Source organism: Vitis riparia, chromosome 1 (genome assembly GCF_004353265.1).
Source record: "Vitis riparia cultivar Riparia Gloire de Montpellier isolate 1030 chromosome 1, EGFV_Vit.rip_1.0, whole genome shotgun sequence".
NCBI classification, from domain to species: Eukaryota; Viridiplantae; Streptophyta; class Magnoliopsida; order Vitales; family Vitaceae; genus Vitis; species Vitis riparia.
The window spans coordinates 12,031,655-12,053,376 of NC_048431.1; the positions used below are offsets into that span (position 1 = coordinate 12,031,655).

The 21,722-nt window shown below is 29.5% G+C and overlaps 2 protein-coding genes across 3 annotated transcripts; one reads left to right on the forward strand and one right to left on the reverse strand.

Moving 5' to 3' along the window:
* The first annotated feature begins 4,526 nt into the window (after positions 1-4,526).
* On the forward strand, positions 4,527-8,792 carry LOC117915784 (ubiquitin-conjugating enzyme E2 2). Of its 2 annotated transcripts, none has more exons than XM_034831476.1 (6): positions 4,527-4,805; positions 5,308-5,441; positions 5,549-5,574; positions 6,569-6,658; positions 7,259-7,347; positions 8,443-8,792. In XM_034831476.1, exons 2-6 carry the CDS (start codon positions 5,317-5,319, stop codon positions 8,569-8,571), a joined length of 459 nt encoding a protein of 152 aa, XP_034687367.1. In that variant the 5' UTR covers positions 4,527-4,805; positions 5,308-5,316; the 3' UTR covers positions 8,572-8,792. The 2 variants fall into 2 exon arrangements, with proteins under 2 accessions (XP_034687367.1, XP_034687360.1); XM_034831469.1 differs by having other exon boundaries at positions 4,529-4,764.
* A 614-nt stretch (positions 8,793-9,406) lies between these two features.
* LOC117915774 (probable LRR receptor-like serine/threonine-protein kinase At1g14390) lies at positions 9,407-12,839 on the reverse strand. The gene is made up of 7 exons (XM_034831457.1): positions 11,227-12,839; positions 10,909-11,042; positions 10,572-10,815; positions 10,291-10,484; positions 10,109-10,161; positions 9,910-10,021; positions 9,407-9,805 (listed from the first exon to the last, which is right to left on the reverse strand). Exons 1-7 carry the CDS (start codon positions 12,452-12,454, stop codon positions 9,572-9,574), a joined length of 2,199 nt encoding a protein of 732 aa, XP_034687348.1. The 5' UTR covers positions 12,455-12,839; the 3' UTR covers positions 9,407-9,571.
* Between the last annotated feature and the right edge of the window lie 8,883 nt (positions 12,840-21,722).

Genomic DNA, 21,722 nt, shown 5'->3' on the forward strand with positions numbered 1-21,722 from the left:
TTTTAATCAATAAAAATCATTATTTTTCAAAAATAAAAATCGAGCTCGCCATCGAGTGGGAAACGCATTGAGCCAAAATGCGGGGTCCACACACATGTACTTGTTAATAGGTGGTATTAAATTGGTATGTACTTTGTCCTTTACTTTTGAGGGTAATTATGGAACAAATTTGAAAGCACTATTAGAGTGCATGAATAGACAATATTTTTTTCTCATTTTATACCAAAATTAAAAAGAAAAAAGTAAAGTTTCAAAATCTCATATTTTTTGTAGTTGGTGTATGATTAGATGATTTTCCCTAAAAAAAATTTGTGAAAAGTCTTAGTCAGAAAATTGGTCAAATGGATTTTTCAGCATATAAAAAGGAAATATGATTACCTCAATTTGATTACTTGTAGCCAGCTATTGGAAATAGTCTTCAGGACAATCATAGCAACTCCAAAATATGTCCACAATGGCAGGCTCAGGACAATCATAGCAACTCCAAAATATGTCCACAATGGCAGGCTCAGAGCTCGTGGATCAAAGCAACCACCTTGCACCCTAAGCCCCACACCTGCATGGCCATACATGACCACCCTTCAATGCACCACCTAAAAGCCAAGTGTCATCCTTTTTGTTTTGTTTTTGTTTTTTTTTTAAATTCTTTTTTTAATCTTTTGGAGTAAAAATTTAATTTTCAAAAACTCCAATTCCCAAATAATTTTCATAACTCCAATTTTCAAATTTAATTTTTAAAACTTCAATTTTCAAATAATTTTCAAAACTCCAATTTTAAAATTTTATTTTCAAAATTCCAATTTTTAGATTTAATTTTTGAAAAACTCCAATTTTCAAGTAATTTTCAAAACTCTAACTTTCGAATCATTTTCAAAACTCTAATTTTCAAATAATTTTTAAAACTCCAATTTCAAATCTAATTTTCCAAACTTTAAAAATTTATTTTTCAAAACTCTAATTTTCGAATAATTTTCAAAACTTTAGTTTTCGAATAATTTTCAAAACTCCGGTTTTTGAATAATTTTCAAAACTCCAGTTTATCAAATAATTTTAATTCCACTCTGGTTTTCAAAAAAAAAAAAATTCTTGCCACTTCGGTTTTTTTTTAATTAATTTTAAGTCCCAACTTTCGTCCTTCATTAGAGTTTAAGGTCACCAAAAATCTCGATTTTAATAAGCTTGTTGTCGTTCTCATTTTGGTATGCACTTGTACAAATTTTCTTTGATTTTCAAATAATTTTCTATTTCTCTTGATTTTAAATAAGCATGAATATCATTTTCATAATTCTAAAATAATGAAATTTATGGGATTAATTCATGCAAAATCAATTGGGTTTTGGTAGGGGCCTAACATTCATAACATTTTCTTTGAAAGCGATTCAAGTGAAGTGCATGATTGACATTGTTTAATTTTGATTGGTTTTGTGTGAGATATTTTACATCTATCATTATTCACTAACCCCGTTTCATTGATAGTGCATTTTTACTTACTGTTAAGGTATGATCTCACTACCACTTAGCTTATTTTCATGTATAATTTGTTTTATTATCTTATTATTTTATTGGTATCCATTGATTTTTTTTGTCAACTGTCACACTTGCTTCACCTTATTTAGTTGAGACACGTTTTTAAGGAGCTTAGAGGGGTGCTATGATCTTTCACTATACTTTCCCAATAAGTAACCTAACCTCTATCCATTGATTTCAGGGGTTTAGAGGGATGCTATAATCTTTCACCATACCTTCCCGATAAGTAACCTGACCCCTAAACCCGTTTCTGTTTTTACATACCCTTTTTTTCAAATAAGGAGTCATACTTAATGATTTTTTCTTATTTTGTTTTCCCTTTTAAAATAAAATGAAAATAAGTGGCAACTCCAAGTCTTTTCTAAAAATAAATTTTTTTCACAAATAAAAAGTGAGTATCCTCGTCGAGTGAGAACACATCGTGCGAAATGCATGGTCTTCAACAATAAAAAAAAAAAAACAAAAAAAACACTTTTTATTGTTATCCTTAAATGACTCTTAATAATTTAAAATTTCATCAAATATTTTTTTTAATTTTAAATGATGCCAGAAATGAGTGAAAATGATAAAATCCAATTAGATGAAAGATAAGTAAAAATAATAAATAAATAAATGAGGTATTTGATAAATGATGAAAATTTCCAATTGTTATAAAGCTTACAAACATCTACAATCAATATGCTAAATATAAAGAATACTCTCGATTAATGTATGAATATATGAAAGTGTTTTACATCTCTCCTATATCAAAATACACCTAAGTCATACATTACATAATTTCTTTATGATTTTTCGATATTTTTTTCATAAGGACTTTGTATTATAACTTATTTTTTATAATTAAAATTTTTCTAAAAACACTTACAAAGTGCTAAAAAAACATTTAATTAAAAACACTCTCAAAGGCACTCAAAATTTAAATATCCTTCAAATCTAATAATCAGGAATCCCCTACCTTCATCTAACAAGGGTTTTAAAATAGTAAGTGCATCCAACAACTGAGATTGAATCACAGTGGCTAATTGCCTCCCACCAGCCATTTGGGTAAAAGAAATAAATAAATGGACCTAGGAATAAGCCATATCACCCAAAAATAATCAACATTGGTACCTAAAAAATATCCAAACGAGGAAAGAAAAATAACATGGAGAGAGGAGCAACTTGCAAAACTTTAAGACAAAAAGACAGCAGGGAAACCGACAAGTAGAAAACACTTGTAAGCAAATATAGAGGGAATTTTAGAATCCACTTCATCATCAGGACAGATTCAATAAAAGTGGCGACACGATGATCAGTCAAGTGCTTTATATACACCCATAACTCATAACTCATTACCAGCGCAGCATCCACATGCCCCTCAAAATTCACCCCTCATCGTCCATGCATGTACACACCCCCAAAACAATTCACAGCAAGGTTAATGCTATGTTTGGTTCTCGGAAAATTTGAGGAAAAATGTGAGGGAAAGAAAATATAAAGGAAAAGTAGAAGAAAAGAAAAAGTGAAGGAAAATTAAAAAATGGATTAAAAGTTGATAAATTATTTTTTTTGTTACTTCAAACTTATTTTATTTATTTTAACTCATCAATATAAAGATTAAATAATTTAAAAATACATAAATTTTTAATTAGTTTTAATTATATTTGATTTTCTTTAATATTTTTCGTAGTACAATCAAACATGAGAAAATCATTTTTCTTAACATTTTTTTTCTTTCTTTTGTACTTTTCGAGAACCAAACATAGCCTAACAGTCATTTTCCCCTTGTTTTTAGAAGAGACTTCTACCATAAAAAATAAATAAGTGGGTTTTTAAGGGAAAATTAAACGTGGGTTTGATCATCCTAAAGGTTTTCTTTAAAAGCTAGTAGTGTTATATTACAAGTAATTTTTTAAAAAAATTTAAAGTATTTTCTAATATTTGATTTTATTTTAAATCATTTATAATATTTTCTTTAAATACTTTAATGTTTTAAAATTAATTTCTAAAATTAAAAAATCAAGTGTAATCATGATTTTAAAAAATATTTTTAATCCAAATAATGTTTTTATAAAAAAAAAAATTAGATGTTCCATAAAATTAAAAAAAATGGGTTTAAAAAAAATTAAAAGATCATTTGATAAACAAAACCTAACTACCGTTAAGAATAAAACAAGTACCCGCACTCTAATTAGTTGGATGTTTGTGAGAAAGAGTTGTTTCCTACTCTTTCAATCCGCAAGTTAATTATAATTAAGTCATTAAAGTAATAAATTGACTAATGAAATTATTTTCTGAAATGAAATCATTCGGACCACTTGCATACTAAAACGTGATTGGACACAACTGTTGTAGAAAGCAGAAATAAGAATCTTAGAGATCTTGAAAGCGAAAGAAAAAGTAAATGTAGATGCAGTGATGGTTGTATGAAAATCCAAATTCCATCGGGGGCATGCTTTTAAGTTGGATGTTTGTGCCAAGAATCTTTACTATGCACCAACACACCTCCGGTCCTCCACTATTGCCTTGCTTTTTGTTACAAAGCTTTTTGGCTTTCTGCCTTGAGATTATTCATAAAGCATGAAATGTCACGGCGACGAATCTATATCATATCCAATTCGAAAATGACCTCCAACCTTTCATTTCCAAGCACCAATTCTGGCAATTCACCCTCATCAAAATGCCTTCAATTTGTTAATAATTTTCGAACAGGCATTTACTTTTTTTATTTACCATATAAAATGATTAAAATTAGACTATTTTATTTTATTTTATGTATAATAAAATCAATTAATATATATCTTATCTTAAAAAAATCCATCAAAGAAATGTATGAAATTATTGCCATATATCTTTTAAGATGTTCTCTTATCCAAATCTGGACTTTTTTGTCTTTTTAAAATTAAGTGGGAGAGGCCATGATACGTGGGCATAGGGAATAAAATACGTAGATGGAAGGTTATACATACGGTGCACGCTTGCAAACTGGCGGTGAACGCATGGAACAGAACGAGTATCAGCAAAGAGAGAAAGGGAAAGAGACAGATTGGGACCGCTGACCTGAGCCTTGAACGACGTCGTTTCGTTATATAAAGACCGTAACCTAGTTTTCCCTTTCTCTCTCGCTTCGATCCATCTATCATCATGGGTGTCTGGCTCTGATATCGGCATCCTCCCTTTGTTTCCTAGGAAATTTTCCAGCCAAAAGTTTCTCTCTATCGCCGAAGAATCAAACCTACTCGCCGCGTTTCCTTGCAAGTGAGCTCTTATAAGAATTTATTTTCTCACTTTTCCATTGGGTAATGGTTTTATTCAAGCGGTTGTTTGTTTAATTTTGCTTGGATTTGCTTTTTTGCTAAATATTTGGGCGTTTTGTGAGAACGAACCCTAGCGTGAGAAATCTGATTATGGATCTAGGGATTTATGATAAATCTCGAGCCCAATCATTTCTGAAATTTGGCGGCAAATGACTTATCGGATCATGTTTTCTTTAAGTAATTATGGTTTAATAATGTTATGTTCTTCTCAAGATCTGTCATGTGGTATAAACGCGTGAATTTTCTATTCTTTGTTGCAAATGCTTGATCTTTTTAAGATCGCTATGATTGGAATTTAGGATGCGGTTTTCAATTCAATCACAATTCTTATGTTGGATTTCTGTTGCAACCTGTTCTTTTAATGAAGCCCTAATTAAGTATGGGTTGAATGATAAACATGCATTATGCTATTGTAATCGACTCACTGCATTGTTTAAGATGATTACCAAGCAATGTTGTGTTGGTTGGCTTCTCTTTGGAATAGGCGGTGAGGATGTCGACTCCAGCCAGGAAGAGGCTCATGAGGGATTTCAAGAGGTTGCAACAGGATCCACCTGCAGGCATCAGCGGTGCTCCTCAAGACAATAACATTATGCTCTGGAATGCTGTTATATTTGGGTATGCCGGGAAATGCATCATCGTTTATTCTTTCTTTTATATAGTTTGTGTTGGGTGTTAAAGATCTGAATAAGTTGCACTTATACGCCTTCTTGGTTGAATTGCAGACCTGATGACACACCTTGGGACGGAGGTAAATTCAAGGCCTATACTATATGTAATTATTTAAGAGGATGTTCAGAAAGCTTGTAGTTGGATTTGTTATTTTTTCTTTTTGGCTCATCTTAGTTTGTTATTTATTTAACTCTTTAAGCTACATGATATTTGTGTACCATGATTTTATTTTCTTGGTCTTGTATAAAATCAACAAAATAATTTCAAATGCTTCTGGCAGAAAACATGTTCAAATGCTCTATCTATTGATACGTGTTTGGTTCCATGTGTTCTTCTCTTTTTGCATTCTGGCTATGTGACTCTTGTTATTCTTCATTGCTTATAAGATGGATTGTATTAGCTCAACCGGGTTATGTTTCAGCTAGTTCAGAAATAAGGTTTCTTTCAATCACATACTTAAATCATGGTGGTCTATTCATACATTCTCAATCCATTCATTCTCCATTCAAAAACTTCAGATATGCTTTACCATGCTAAAATACTATATGGTAAATCACCTTGCATTTATGCTGGAAAATTTTGTGCTCCTTTTTATAAGATTATTATCATTTGTGTCGTTGATTTTGCTGTTAGTTTAATATTAGTATTACTATTGGTGTTACTATTACTATTGTATTCTTCATGATGTCCCATTTGGTCATCAACTTTGAGAAACTGGAAATCCTTTGTATGCCAATAAAATACCAATCAAACACTTTATGTTAAGAAGTGGAAGTAAAAAAGTGGAAATCCATTCAATTTATGGGTGCATATTGTATGAATCCATAGAATGTTGGTAGTGGCATACACGTATTTACTTGAATAGTTGTTTGACCTTTAGTTACTGAGACTTGTTTCTGACCTCTGTGGTACTTTTTTATGTAACCATTAACAAAAAAAAGTTGCACAAAATGGATTCCAAATTTTTCTGTGCAGTTTTTGTTTTGTTTGATGCATTTTTCGTGGTTATGAGGGCACTTATGATTATTGTTGTTGTGTATTTAATGCTGCTATGCTCTGATTGAATCCTTCAGGTACGTTTAAATTGACGCTTCAGTTTACAGAGGATTATCCGAATAAGCCACCAACTGTACGCTTTGTTTCTCGAATGTTCCATCCAAATAGTAAGTTGGACGCAAGAACTATGCTTTTACCCAATTCTCATTTTCAATTATGAGAGTTCTCAGCCAACATATGCCTAATGTGTCTGGAATGATATCAGTTTCTTTTCTGTACATCTAGTATCCAATGAATTTTCACTTCCATGTTAGTTTTATTAATACACTGGTGGAACATAGGTTCCCTGGCTCTGTTTTTATCCATATCTGTTGCTAGTTTGTGGTGCATTTATTATTTTTTAGAACACACTATGTTTTCATTAGATGGAATTCGATGTCTTGTTATTCATCCAATGGTATTATTCCCTGCAAATAACAATGCCCATGTTGGATTCTAAGCCACAAGGATAAAGGACGTGCTATTTAGTTCTCAAGCTCTTAATAAAATAATGTTTATTTGGTATTCATGCATTGCATGGACAAAATTACGTTTAGCATTAATGCATCACTTGGCTTGTCTACCTTCAACTCCTACTGGATTCTCTCCATCTTTGCTTTCCTTCTGTCATGATGATGATCATCCTAATGTTTTTAGCTCTTTTGAGGAAACAAAACTAAATATTATTTTTCTGTTGCTGGCTCTAAGTTCTCTTAATCTTTTGTCAGTTTATGCGGATGGAAGCATTTGCTTAGACATTCTACAAAATCAGTGGAGTCCAATTTATGATGTAGCTGCCATTCTTACATCCATCCAGGTATTGGATATGTTCATATTATTGTTTGGATGTTGCATCAACTGAGAACATGATATTTAAAACATGAAAGAATGCTGATTTGACCTATGTTTTTGCCTTTTATCTATTCGCTTATTAGTATAACAAATTTGTCCATGAGATTGTCACAGAAAGAGACAATGTTGTCTTATGATTGTTGGTTTTTTTTTTTTAATGGATTAATCAGATCATTGTGCATGCAGTCAGATTTTTCTTTTTTTTTCCCTTTTTTTTTCCTGTAGTTCACTTTGTGCATCCCCGATTTCTGTACATGCACACACACTCACACTGGCATGAGTCATGAGATGGTAGGCTCTGTAGCCTGATATGTACTCTTCAGTGCCATTATCACTTATCATACTTTAGTAGTCTAACAATGTGATTTCATTGGATAATTCTGTGGGTGTCTCATTCTTTCTTAAGATATTGGAGTGGATTCATGTAGTCCCTCTTTTTGCTTAGCTACAGGACTTGTGGTTAGGAAAGAACAATTAGGAAATAAGTATACAAGATGTATACTTATTTCATGTATAGAATTTTAAAAGAATGATTAGCGAATAAGCATATGAGTTGGATGGTTAGAGCTATTTCCTAATCATTCTTTTAAAATTCTACACACGAAATAAGTGTGCAACTTGTATTTTAAAATTCTACTCATGAAATAAGTATGTAACTTGTATACTTATTTCCTAATCTTTCTTTTAAAATTCTTTTTTACCATCCCCAAATGTTAATTAATATTAAGTGGCTGAAACTACTTATTGATATTATTTTCTACTCATGGTTAGTATCCTGAATTGATTGAGATCGATGTTGAACTCCAATCCATATGACATGTGGCATTCTGAGCTCTATGGGACATTCCTAAGATGGATTAGAGCAGGCTTTTATAAGGGAAAACTAAAGGTGGCTAAGGAAGTAGGTCTTTTGGAAAGGATAACTGATACCCTTGTATTTTGGATTAAAGAACAATTTATAATGGCTTTTTATAGTGTAGATTGGGAATGCATTTTTCTTCCAGCTTGCTTTGTGAGAATTTGGATTGCTAATTATGTTGCCTTCCTCTTATGATTGCAGTCGCTGCTTTGTGACCCAAACCCAAACTCTCCTGCAAATTCAGAAGCAGCACGGATGTTTAGTGAGAACAAGCGTGAATACAACAGGAGAGTGCGTGAGATTGTTGAGCAGAGTTGGACAGCTGATTAATTCCTCATGGTAGGGTGATGGAATTATAAAAATAGCCTAGTGGCCTGTTTGAATAACTATGGGACTTCTAAGCCATTGTGTTGTAAACACCTTTTATATTTTATATGTTTGCTTGCCTTCCAAGGATGGATGTTAATGGTCTCTATTTTTGTGTCCCTTGGATATAACTTGTTGCATTTTGCTTCAAGTAAATGCGCATAAAAGGTTTCTCGTTACCTCTAGTTTTATCATTGGGACCTCCAGGTAGAACTGGTTTTAGTGATGGAATTATCTAGAAAGTTCAAACAATCAAAATAACGTTCAGTAAAGTAAGGGTGATGGCAGCATTAATTTGAGGTGTACCTTTAGGTTTTAGCTTGATATGCAATTGCTATGGGGACATCACAGTCTTGCCATTTGGAAAGTTTAAAGTAGGTTAGTCTGTATGTGGTCATTTCTTTCCTTCCTAGGTGTCAGATTCTATTGAAGAAAGGAGGGAGGGGAGGGAGGGGAAGGAGAGGAGGGAAATAGGGATGGTTGATCTTGCATTGTATGAGCTCCAAAAATATCAAATTCTATTTGATATTCTAAGAATTTCCTCTGATTTTTGTACATTTTTTGAGTGCAATGCCGTAACTCTTTTTTTTTTCTTTTTCTCTTTTTTTTTTTTTAATTATTTGTGGGGAAAGCTCCAATTTATTCTTTTTAAAATTCTTGTTTTGTATGTATAAATGAACACTTGCAGCTAACTAAACATATTCAAGTAGGGTCCAACAGGGTGGTAGAACAGCTGCCAACTGCAGCTTTCCACGGTGATGAAACCACTAGTTACCTATCCAATTGGTGTAGCAAAAGATTGAGAATAGTAGAGACTTTATGGTTGGGATTGGGAATTGATTTACATAGAAGCTATAGGGTACAGGTTTTAGTCAACACTTATTCAACTGGGAAAAGGAAAAAAAAATAATACAAAAAAAACAAAATGCAGGCATTTGGCAGACTTTAACAGTCTCTCCTAGCATTACGGCTGGGTGCTAAGGCCTTCACTGCTTGCCCATCCTTCCTGAACTTGAATGGAGTACTGCAAGTTCCAAAGGACATCTGCTATTGATGGGCGCTTCCTGGAATCCTTGGAGAGACAGTTGAGGGTGATTTGGACAGTGTTTGTCAATGATTCATAAGCGAAGGTACCACGAATTGAGGGGTCTGTTAATGCCCGGAGTTTTGATGCCGCTTCCGTTAAGCCCCTTTCCAGCTGTTGGCCAATAAGCAAAATTTCCCAGTAACGGGATAGCATTTAATATAATAAATGCAATATGGCAAGAAAAATGTTGTCTTTCTTTGAAGCTGTATAAATACCTGGAGTTTCAACTCATCCAATTCACTCTCGCTTGTTACTTGCTTTCCAGTGATGATTTCAAGCAGAATAACACCCAACTGATAAATATCATCCCTTTCCGCCTCTTGGGCACTGCACGCATGTATATTTTCCATGAGATTGGATAATGCAGCAGAAGACAACGAAAATAGACAACTTATTTTTGAGAAAATGAATTACCCTTGGAGATCACTGCGGAACTTTGGTCCATTGAGAGGGCTTTCTGAACCCACCTGCAAATTCCACAAGGTTATTATATCATCAGAAAAGGCAATTTAGAGTAGAGGTATGAGATGCTGGAAATGTGCTTAATGTGAAAAAGTTAATCCCGCTGAATTCTAGTCTATTCTACTTGTCTCTACCTTAAATCGCAAGGGAATATTGTAGTTACTAATCTTTGTAGTAAGCTTCTCATTCAACAGCACATTCTCAATCTTCAAATTGTTCCCAAAAATGCCTGGTGCATTTCCAGTGTGCAAGAACTGGATTCCCCTTGCAATGCCAATGGAGATTCCCAATCTCTGCGGCCATTTCAGTATCTCTCTTCTCCTCCGGTCTGCCAAATACAGATACAAATTAGATGTCATTGATGATCTAAAGACTCAAGTTAGAACAAAGCGTATCCTGTCCCCGTTTGCTTTACCAGTAAGATGATCCCTGAGCGACCCGTTTGCAACATGTTCAACGACGATGAAGACCGTGCTAGCGGTATTGGGATGTTCCTGGTATGTGACAATACAGTGTCCAAGAACGCTGACCAAATGTTGATGCCTCAGTTTTGTTACTGCTTCCATTTGCTGTGGCAAGCTTTGAGGTGAATGCTTGTGCTTCAATTTCAGACATTTCACAAGGACTTCTGAGCCATCTCTGAGCCACCCTTTGTAGGACTGTAAGTAAATATTACAAGAGAATTGCATTTAGGTGTCTCTTGGGGGTCGTTCATCACATGAATAGACTGTGATTTAAACCTACTCATTTACCTGTCCTTGAGATCCCTCTGCTATCAAATTAGATGGATCGAAGTTGTTTGTTGCGTCTTCCATTTCTTCCAAAGTGAAAACATGATACGGTGGGAGCCCCAGTGTGCCGAACCCCATTGTGGTGGGCACATGTCCTGTGAAAATCCCATCCGGTTATCACTTCACAGGCCAAATATGAACTCAAAACCGAAATCTAAAGCAAGTAGTGAAGTGCTAATCAAGATTTGGGAAAGCTATAATCAAGAGTAAAGTACTTTACACGCTATAGTGTTAGTGTTCACTGTTCATACAGAAGGAAGAGCAGAGCAAAGGGCTTACTTGCTTCGCTGATTGGTTTGGAGGAGCTGTGAAGAGGAGACTTATAAGCAACCGATCCTTGATTAAATATATCTGTTTCAGATTTATTTGGTCGTGATTTTCTGAAAATGGCCAAAGCCAACAGCCCCAGAACCACCAGAACCCCCACAATGCCTGCCACCACACCAAGTATCAGGCCTAGTTTGCTGCTGGACTTCTGCGCATCATTTCTTGTTGGAGGCTTAACAGCCAATGCTTCTTTTCGGCAGGCTGAATTGGGAAGCTGATAACCCAAGTTTCCACCAGATAAACAGTTCCAAGAACTGATAACAGTCAAATTCGAAGAATTTGATCCAACGCAGGAGGGCAACTTTCCTATCAAATGGTTGTGCGAAATATCCACAAATCTGAGGTTACCACTGCAGGATATATTTGTTTGAAAGGCCCCCGTGAATTGATTTTTGGCCAAATTGAGGTACTGAATTGAAGGCAGATAAAATATGGAAGACGGGATCGGTCCCACAAATTTGTTGGAAGAGATATCGAATTGCTGAAGCCTATCAAAATTCATGAGTCCTAAAGGAATAACAGATCTTAGAGAATTGTTCTTCAGTACCACACTAACCAAACTGGTTCCCAGAGAAGGAAATTCAGGTCCAAAGCGATTGTCACCCAGGTTGAGTTCTTCAAGAAGAAGCAAGCTTCTAAGATCCGGAACGCTCCCATTCAACAAATTATCAGCCAGCACAATACTCCTAAGACTTACAAAAGTTGAGATTGTCCGGGGAAGCTCTCCATAGATGAAATTTGAACTGATATTCAGCACTTCCAGTGCTTGGAACCTATTGACCTTTGGTGGCAAGTGACCCCACATTCCCAAGGACACTAGTGACAGCACTTTGACGTGTGAGAGCTTGGTTAGAACTGTGAAGAAAGCATCAATGGAGAATTTCTCGGACAGTGTCTGCTGAGATACCTTCAAGTCCCCGGAAACAGAAGGCGAGCTTTTGTTTCCGATGATAGTTAATTCAGTGACTCGATTATCTGTACAGACGATCTTGAGAGAGGGCGAGTGAGGAAGATAGCAGAAGCTAGTCCAGTTGTTCCAGCCTTGAAGAGCTTCTGGGTACTCGAGAAGTTGCTGAACTTGGAGAAGAATTCGACCTTCTGTCGGAGTCAGTTGCCCCATGGAAACTGGGAAAATGATTACAGAAAACAAGAAACAGAAGAAAACCCAGAAGCTCTCCATTTTCTGATCAAGGAAAAAGGAACTCAAATTGCATGAATTCACTCGACCGCCATAAGGAACTAGAACGAACGCACAGTGTTGGCCATTTATGGTGAAGAAGAAAGCATGAATCTCACCCTGACTATTTCATAAAGAGGCAGTTATGCTCTGGGTTTTGCCCAGCGGTGCAGAATCTTTTGTCAGACTTCAGAAACATTAATTTCAGAAGTGATGAGGTGGTGTTTGGAAATGATGCTACCCAAGAAAATGTTTTCCGGGACAAGCAAGATATGGGTGTGAGTTGAGGAAAACAGAAAGAGATGTGGAGATTGTAATTTGCAGACGCTGAGCTGAAGGCACCACGCACAGCACACACTCCACTTCGGTCCTTTCAAAAAAAGGCAGGTGAAGCTATTCCTGATCTGACACTACGCGATCCAACGTATTAAATTGCGAAGGAGTTCCCAATACCTCAGATCCCTCTCGATCCTCACCATCACGAGGCTAAAGTCAACCCGGCTCTGTATTCAAGCAATACATCTTGCTGGATCCACGGTGTTGACCACGTTAACCCTGTGGACCCGCGAGTATCCCAACGTCACGCGCCTAAGCACGTGGGGTTCGTGAGACCTTCGGTTCTTCCAAAACTTTAATATATATAATGACCAAAACACCCCTGAGACAACCTCCACAAATCGCTACTTTAACTATCAAATCATTCCTCATTTCCCAAATGTCAACAAAATGAAACGGTCCTTAAAAATAATAATTTTTAATTCATAATAAGGATTATTTATTAAAAAATTAATTTTTTTTACCATCATTAAAAAATAAAAACAAGATTTTATGTAGTAGTAAATAAAAGAGAAATTTTCTATAATTATTATTATTCTTTTAAATGGAATTGACATTTATAGCAAATAATGATTATTGTTTATTGTTTGTACGAATAAGGTTTGAAAGACTAGTAAAAGAAAGAGGACAAATACTAGAGGTGTTAATGTGATAATAATAGCATAGTTAGGAGGGTTAACATATTTTATTGGTATGTAATGCCTTCTATTTTTGTATAACAATTATATTTTAATATAATATTTATGTACAACATCTATAATAAATGATGGGAAAATTGTGTTTTCACCTCAATTAAACTTGGTAATTGTGGTAAGGTCCTCTTATCACTCATCATTAAATTCAAAACCCAATGAAAAAATATAAATTAAAAAGAAATATATTGTCTTTAAAAATCTTTAAAATACATTTGATTATTAAATGAAAAAACTAATCGATCACCTCACCTTTCTCATTCTCTTTCTCATTCTCTCTCTCTCTCTTTTTTTCCTGACTCTTTCACTCCTCTCTCGCTTATTTATTGGTGAGACCAAGTTGAATCATTTCCTAATTATTTTTCTCCATCAAATTGAATATAAAATATAAATGGTTAAAAATTATTATTACTAAATGTATTTCGGAAGTAAATAACTTTTAAATACCTCATCAAATATTATTCTTTTTTTCAAACTTACATAATATATAATAAATATTTTTTAAATACTTTGGAAACTTACATAATATATAATAAATATCATTTTTTATTTCAAACTTATCTTATTTCTCATATATATTAAACAATTTTTAAACACCTCATAAAATATTAGTATTTTTTATTTGTTCTAACTTACAAATTAGACATCATCAAATATTATTATTTTTTTTCAAACTTATAGAATATATAATAAATACTTTTTAAATACCTTAGAAAATATTTTTTTTTTGTTTCTTACTTACAAAATAATAAATATGTTGTATATTATTTCTTATATATATTAAATAATTTTTAAATACCCCATAAAATATTATTATTCTTTTTTTTTTTCTAATTTGCAAATTAGACACAAAGTATTTATTATTTCTCGTATTATTTTGGAAATAATGTAAACACACACACACAATATATATATATATAATATTAATCAAGAAAACAATATTTCTAAGACTAATTTACCAACCTTCCAATAATTTTGAAAGTGTAAATAGGGTAATTGACAAAATTAAAGTCTTCAAGGTATTAAAAATTTCTCAAATCCAAAATTACCTAATTACTCCCCACACTAATCCTAAATATTTTAAATAGATATTTAAATATTTAAAACTATTAAAATAAATATTTTTCTTATTAAAGCAATTTTTTAAAAGTAATAAGATAAAAATCATGAAATCTTCAAAAATATAATTACAAAAAATATTTTTAATTTTAAAACTAATTTCATAATTTAAATTAATGATTTAAAAAAATAAAAATGTTACAAAAATAATTTTGTTTATTTTTAATTATGTTTAAATATGATTTTTTTAATATCTATTGATAACAATAAAATTATGTTTATAATGGCAAAATAGTAAAAAAATATATATATTTCATTTAGTTTACTTATAATGAACAATTAAAACGTGATTGATTTTAATTTTATTTACTATGTGTTAATTTTTGTAGGAAATGTCTTAATGACATAGTTTAGTTTAAAAAAAAAATCAATAATTGTTTTAATGTCAAGCTCAAGTTGTTTAAAAATCGTACAAACTTTATTAAGAGCCTTGTACACCATTGACACATTTCCCTTATACAGTTAGTGTAATACTCTTATACAATAATGCAAATTTCATGTCCCTCTTAAGTTTTGTGTTCATGTATATGTGTTAATAATGTTTTCAATTGTTTGATTGAGAAAATTGTGGATGATTTAGGGTCAAAAAAAATTCCTCAAATATCATTATTTAAAAAAGTATTTGAATTTTCATATGAGAATAAAATAAAATGCATGACATAGGTGTACAATTTGTGGGTGATAAGAAAAATAAAGGAATAGTTCAGAATAAATTGAAATCTTTCACAAAATGTAACCTTGTACACCCTTGTATACTTAGTACATTTCCTTTGTACACTTGGTGAAATACCTTTATATAGTGACACAAATTCATATCTCTCATAAGTTATGTATCTATATAGGTGTGTTTAACCATATTTCTAATGGTTTAGTTGAGAAAATGGTGGATGATATAGGGTCAAATTTTTTTTTCCCAAATATCATTACTGGGAAAGTATTTGAATTTTCATGTGAGAATTAAATAAAATACATGATATAAGTATACAATTCTTGGGTAATAAGGAAAATAAAGGAATCGGTCAGAATAAATTAAAATTTTTCACAAAATGTAGCATTGTACACCCTTGTACACTTAGTACATTTCCTTTGTACAGTTAGTGTAATACCATTGTAAAATGACACAATAGATGAAAATTAATTATTTTTATTATTTTCATATAAAAAATAGTATTAAACAAGGTTTTCAATTTTCATTTTTAAAAATAGTTTTCATTTTTTAATTCATGTACTTTAAAAAAAGACAATATAGAAAATAAAAATTATTTTTTAAAAATAAATAAATAAAAACTAGAAAAATATTTTTAAACCAAACTCAAACATAATTTACATAATTTTTAACTACTTGTTTTCATCTCAAATGAGTAAATATACTTTTCAACTCTTTTATATAAGAAAAATTCAATCTCTACCATGTATTGATATAATCTACTTTTAAAATTAAGTTATATAAAAACATTTTTATTGGATATTTAAAATAAAAACTCTCAATTCATTCTCTTTCTTTTTCTTTTTCTTATTTAATTTATTCAAATCATTAAAAAAAATCCTTATAAACAAATTTACAATATTTCATATAACTTATTATTAAAAGTCATGTTCAAAAAGTTATTAAAATAAGAAAGGAAAAAAAAATTAAAAAAAAAAATCAACTTTTTATTTTATAATAAAAAAAATTAAAATACTTTTTAGTATAAAAGAAAAGAAAATAGTAAATATATTTATTTTAAATAGTATTTTAATCATTAAATTATTTACTTCTAAAATGTAAAAGATAATATTTATTTATTTAAATTAACATTTTTAGAAAGTATTTTCCAAAATAGTCTTTAAATCATTAATATAATTTTTGTTTATTTATAAAAGAGTTTAAAAAATAATTAAACATCCAAAAATGGTTAAATATGAGAGAATTTAATGGTAGTGACATGTGAAGAATGGTAAAATAAAGACAAAAATGAGTCAAAAATGTATTTTTATCCATTACTATTTCATATCCTTGTAATCAATTATAGGTGATCAAAGGACTATATCAAACCCAACTGGGTTGAAAACACAATTCTCCCATAAATAAACATGTCATGTTGTACTAAAACATTAATAACAAAAATATCTATTATAAATAGAGTTTAAATAATTTTACAATTTTTTTGTTGGTTTCTTTTTTACCCATCTTTTGTTTCCTAGGGATATTTTGACCCTCAAATGTGACCCTTTTATGGTAACAATTGATTCTTATTAGAGTTATCTTGGAATTTTAGATTATTAACATTAAATCTCTTGCTTGTCATGGTGATTAGGTTTATTTCTCAGGGACATGCATTTTACAATAATTATTAATATTTTCCCTAAATATCTATTTTTACAAATTTGAAGATATCATTAGAGTCTCATGATTTATCTTGATGTGCTTTTATTTTATTTTTATTTTTTTAATATCAATCAAACAATTTTTGAGATTTTAATCCTAGTTCTCACCAAATTTGATTGAAAATATAAAAAAGAAAAATAGCGAGAAAGAAAAAAAAAATATAAAGTTAATAAATTATTTTTATACGACCCTTTCCTTAGGTGGATGTCTTATCAACACAAAACGATGATTTCATAGGACTTGACTAAACATTTCACAATACGAGTTTATATCAATCATGAAATACTCGAATGAAAGTTAGTACCATCTTGTTAAGAACAAGTTTTGTTATTTATATGTCAAGGGCTGATAAGATTTTGTGTCTTGTATTTAATTAAACCATATGTTCCGCTACTTGTGTAGGTCTTTCAATTCTTTTGAGCGTCATTCCTATGATCATGCTTCCTAGTAAAATGTTTCACGCATTAGACACCCGTGAACCAAATAGACCAATCTTTTATATAGAAATTAAATAATCGAAAGATGTATAAATTTTCAAAAATAATTTTAATTATATTAGATTTTTTATTTTTTTATTTTTCATGGTTTAAAAATAAAAGCATCATTTTAATTAATTTATTTTTTGTTCTACTTGAGCATTCCTAATTCTTATAAATTTATAAATTCCCCACCGTAATAGCAATTCCACATGGGGTGGTTAAAAGCATTGCAATTTGTGCACACAATGGCTTCCAAGCAAGCTGTAACTTAATGCTCTTTGCAAGTTGCGTTGAATAATCTGCAAGTTTATTATTTTGACTTGTTATATTTTAACTATATTACTCATATAAATGTAAATTATAAATAATATTAAAAAAAATAAAGATAGAGAATTGTCAGATTTGTCGGTTACCTTGTTTTGTAAACAGTTACGTGATAATTATTGGGAGTGGAAACATGAATGAAGACAAAAAGTACACCATTGCAATGCATAAATGCTTTCTAATATAAAATTGATTGGTCTGTTTTATCTTTGGGGTCTTATAGGTGGCATTTTGTCTCGTGGAATTGTGGGGGATCTTTAAAGAAAAATGGTGGGATCTCGATTTGGTAGGTACTGGATTTATAATCCCTTTGAAAGTATATGATATATAAATATATGGGAATAAATAAATAAAATTAGGTGTCACACCAAAATATAAAATATAAAAGAAAAAATTAAAGATATTCAATAAAACTCAGAATCCGATTGACAATTATTTTTAAAAATGTTTTTAATTGAAAAAATATTTTTTTAGAAAAAAAGATATTTAACAAAATTTAGAAAACACTTTCAAAATTTTGAAAATTTACTTTTAGTATTGAAAATTATTTATAGTGTTTTTTGAAGAATTATTTTATAAGAATATGTTTAACAGTAAATTTAGGAAATGTTTTTAGAATGTGTTTGACAGTGATTTTAAGAAGTGTTTCTAACATCTTTAATACTTAAAGTATAAAAATTTTCAAATGTTAGAAAACTAGAAACACTTTTTAAATTTACCGTTAAATACGCTCTTAATATCTTTAATACTTGAAAGATAAAAAAAATTTCAAGTATTAGAAAGACTAAAAACACTTCTTAAAATTACTATCAAACATATTCTTTTAAGTGATTATTATAAAAGCACTTTTATTAAAAATATTTCAAGTAAAAGGACCGTTAAACATGCTTTTAATACTTTTATTTAATGCCTACAATTGATTTTAAGTTAACTCATTGTTATATTATTAACTTAAAATTTAATTTAAATTATTAAACTAATATATTTATCTTCGTTAATTTTATTAATATTTAAAAATGTTAATATTATAATAAAATTATTTATTAAACCTCTAACATATTTAGGGCATTGAAGATATCAAAATATTTATTATAAAAAATAAGTTGTGAATATGAAATTATGGTTTTAAAATATTTTTATGCCTAAATAAAGTAAAAAAGATTAATTTTTTTAAATAACTATTTTAATTTAATATTTAAAGTTTTAATTTTATTTACTTAATTTATTTAAGGATTTAAATTAAATTATTAAATTAATTTACTAAATTGGATCACAGTTGCAAACAATGGGATGCAAGTATGAAGCTATAAGATTAAATTATGTAATTAATTTTTTTTAAGAAAAAAAAAAGATTAAAAAACAAAATACCTATAAATTTGATTAAAAGGCAAGTTAAAATAATATTTAAAACTAAATTTTGTAATATTTTTAGAATAATTTGATCTCTAAATGATGGATTCTATATTACAAATTCTTTTTTTTAATTAAATAATTTATTATTCTATTTACTTTTCTATAAATACTACTATAATTATCAATATTTTGATCCCTTTGTCATTAATCTTTTGATATGTATCATTTGGCACTTTGAGGAGGCGTTAAAAAAAAAAAAAACAGAATTATGATAAAAGAATTGATTAGGTACAACTAACACGTCGCCAAAGTACATGTTGACAACTACGCCAATGAATCACACTCACTTTTGGAGACACCCGCCGACAGCACACACCACACGTCTTATAAAGATTAAATCAAAGAATTTTGGATATTATATGCTCTGAAAAAATTATCTATGGATTATATCTCTTGAAAAGTTTATGATTTATATAATATTAAGAAAATATAATCCACAAGTTTCCTTGCCTATAATCAGTGGTTTTGGACCAAAATCTCCTTTTTTAATTTTTAATTATTTTTATTTTTATTTTTTGTGGCTGTAAAGTATGATGGGTAGGCTGAAGCTTTCAAATTTGGTAGTCTTGCACTGTATAGTGGGGAAGCAGCTGTAAAAATAAGACTATAAATTAATTTGGTTAGTTCTTGGAACCCTGCAAGTTGCACAAGGGCCGGGAGAAAAAGAAATAGAGAAGTAAAAGAAAAAGAGCCAAAGGAAAAAATAAATAAAAAAAATGTAAATTTACTGAAATGAAATTCAATGATTTTTTAGAGGAAAAGTGAAATTATTTTCATTCATTATTAAAATAAAAAAATATATTAAAAATCATAAAAATAATTTAAAACTTAATATCACATTCAATTAAAACTAGAAAGTCACAAAACTCAAAATCTATGTCATTGATATTAGAAAGTCATGAACCAAAATTTGGCTTTACTAATTTCTCATTTCCATATAAGTATATTTTTATCAATTTTTTTTTTCAAAATTGGTTCAAAATGAATCATGACTAATGTAGTTTTTGGTATTACTTTTAAGCAAAAACATTCTAGATGAAACGGAATCAAATAAAACAAAAGTTAATATTTTAGATTTTTTAAATAAATTTATTAAATTTTAATAATAATTTGGGATTCAAAAAATTGACTTAATAAATTATGGGCTAAATCAAAACCAGTTTAAAATGCCCTAATCTTAAATATGTCTACTTAATGAAAAAATTGAATTATTTACAATAGAAAAGAATTGGACTTTGCTTGTTTTCATTTCAAATAAAATATTATTGATCATTATTATTTTTAAATTATTATTATTCATTTTTTTTAAAAATTAATTATAATTTTATACAGAGGCTTATATCCATATTTTATAATATATATTAGAATAGTATTATTGTAATAAAAAGTATAAATCATGATTTTAGTTTAATATTGATTCATATTTTACTAAAAACTATTTATTTTTTAATTTGTAATTACAAACTATTCTTTATTTATAATAAAATTTGAATCAAATTTAATTAATAGTAAATAAAAAAATATGAATTTTTTAAATAAGAAAAATATATATTTTTTTAAAAAACTAAAATTTACCAAAAGTACTTTTTAAAAAAAAAATCAAAATAACTTACCACATACCTTTATTATTATTATTATTATTAATTTTAAAAAATAGATTCATATTTTTACTAAAAACTATTTATTTTTTAATTTATAATTACAAACTATTTTTATTTTTAATAAAATTGGAATCAAATTAAATTAATATTAAATAAATAATAATTTTAAAAAAAGAAACAACATTTATCTATCCAAATATGATTTTTTTAAAAAAATATATTTTCAAAACAACTAACCAAATACCTTTATTTTAGAAAAAATTACTAGAACTGTTTTTTGTTTTTTAACTAAAAATAATTTTTAGAAACAAGTTTACGAGTGTATGACCAAACGGGCCTAATATTTTTATTTTTAAAACTTTGTATTTAAAAAATAAAAACTGAAATAACATAAATGGTTTTTTAAGTCCATTTGAAGTTATGTTTCCATTTTTCAAAAAGTAGGATATTTCTAAAAGTATATGGTTCCTTGTGCTAGGGCTGGTCCATGATTCTTCTAAAAAGTAATTCTAAAATTACTTTTTAGAATTATTTTTTTACTTTTAACGTGCATGAATTAAATTATGCTAAATTAAGATTATTGTCTTGTTTAAAAGAATTAATAACATATTGTGTTGTTTTATTTTATTTCAAATGAAGCTTTTATAGTACTATATTTTAAAATTTATGGACATTATTTTGATTTTCCCTTATAAATTCTAAGTAAAAAAAGAAAAAGAAAAAAAGTTCCAAAATGTTAAATCATATTTATAAAAAATGTAATATGGATCAGTAAAAATATATGATAAAATTTAGGTTATTAGATTAAGATATAAAGATATGAAATCGATATATAAACAAATAAATGTAACGAGATACAAATAAGGAATGATAAGGTACCATAACGGTACTTACCAAATAAAAGATTCAAATGATTGAATATGTAAGGTGAGATTTAGG

Bases quoted from the DNA above. Each gene is read 5' to 3' on its own strand.
- LOC117915784 (XM_034831476.1), top strand. From the start codon at position 5,317: ATGTCGACTCCAGCCAGGAAGAGGCTCATGAGGGATTTCAAGAGGTTG. The intron at 5,575-6,568 runs GTAAATTCAAGG...TGAATCCTTCAG, and splicing joins TGACACACCTTGGGACGGAG to GTACGTTTAAATTGACGCTT. The intron at 6,659-7,258 runs GTAAGTTGGACG...ATCTTTTGTCAG, and splicing joins TCGAATGTTCCATCCAAATA to TTTATGCGGATGGAAGCATT.
- LOC117915774 (XM_034831457.1), bottom strand. From the start codon at position 12,454: ATGGAGAGCTTCTGGGTTTTCTTCTGTTTCTTGTTTTCTGTAATCATT. The intron at 10,022-10,108 runs GTAATTCATTTT...ACATGCGTGCAG, and splicing joins TTCCGCAGTGATCTCCAAGG to TGCCCAAGAGGCGGAAAGGG. The intron at 9,806-9,909 runs GTATTTATACAG...ATTGGCCAACAG, and splicing joins TGGATGAGTTGAAACTCCAG to CTGGAAAGGGGCTTAACGGA.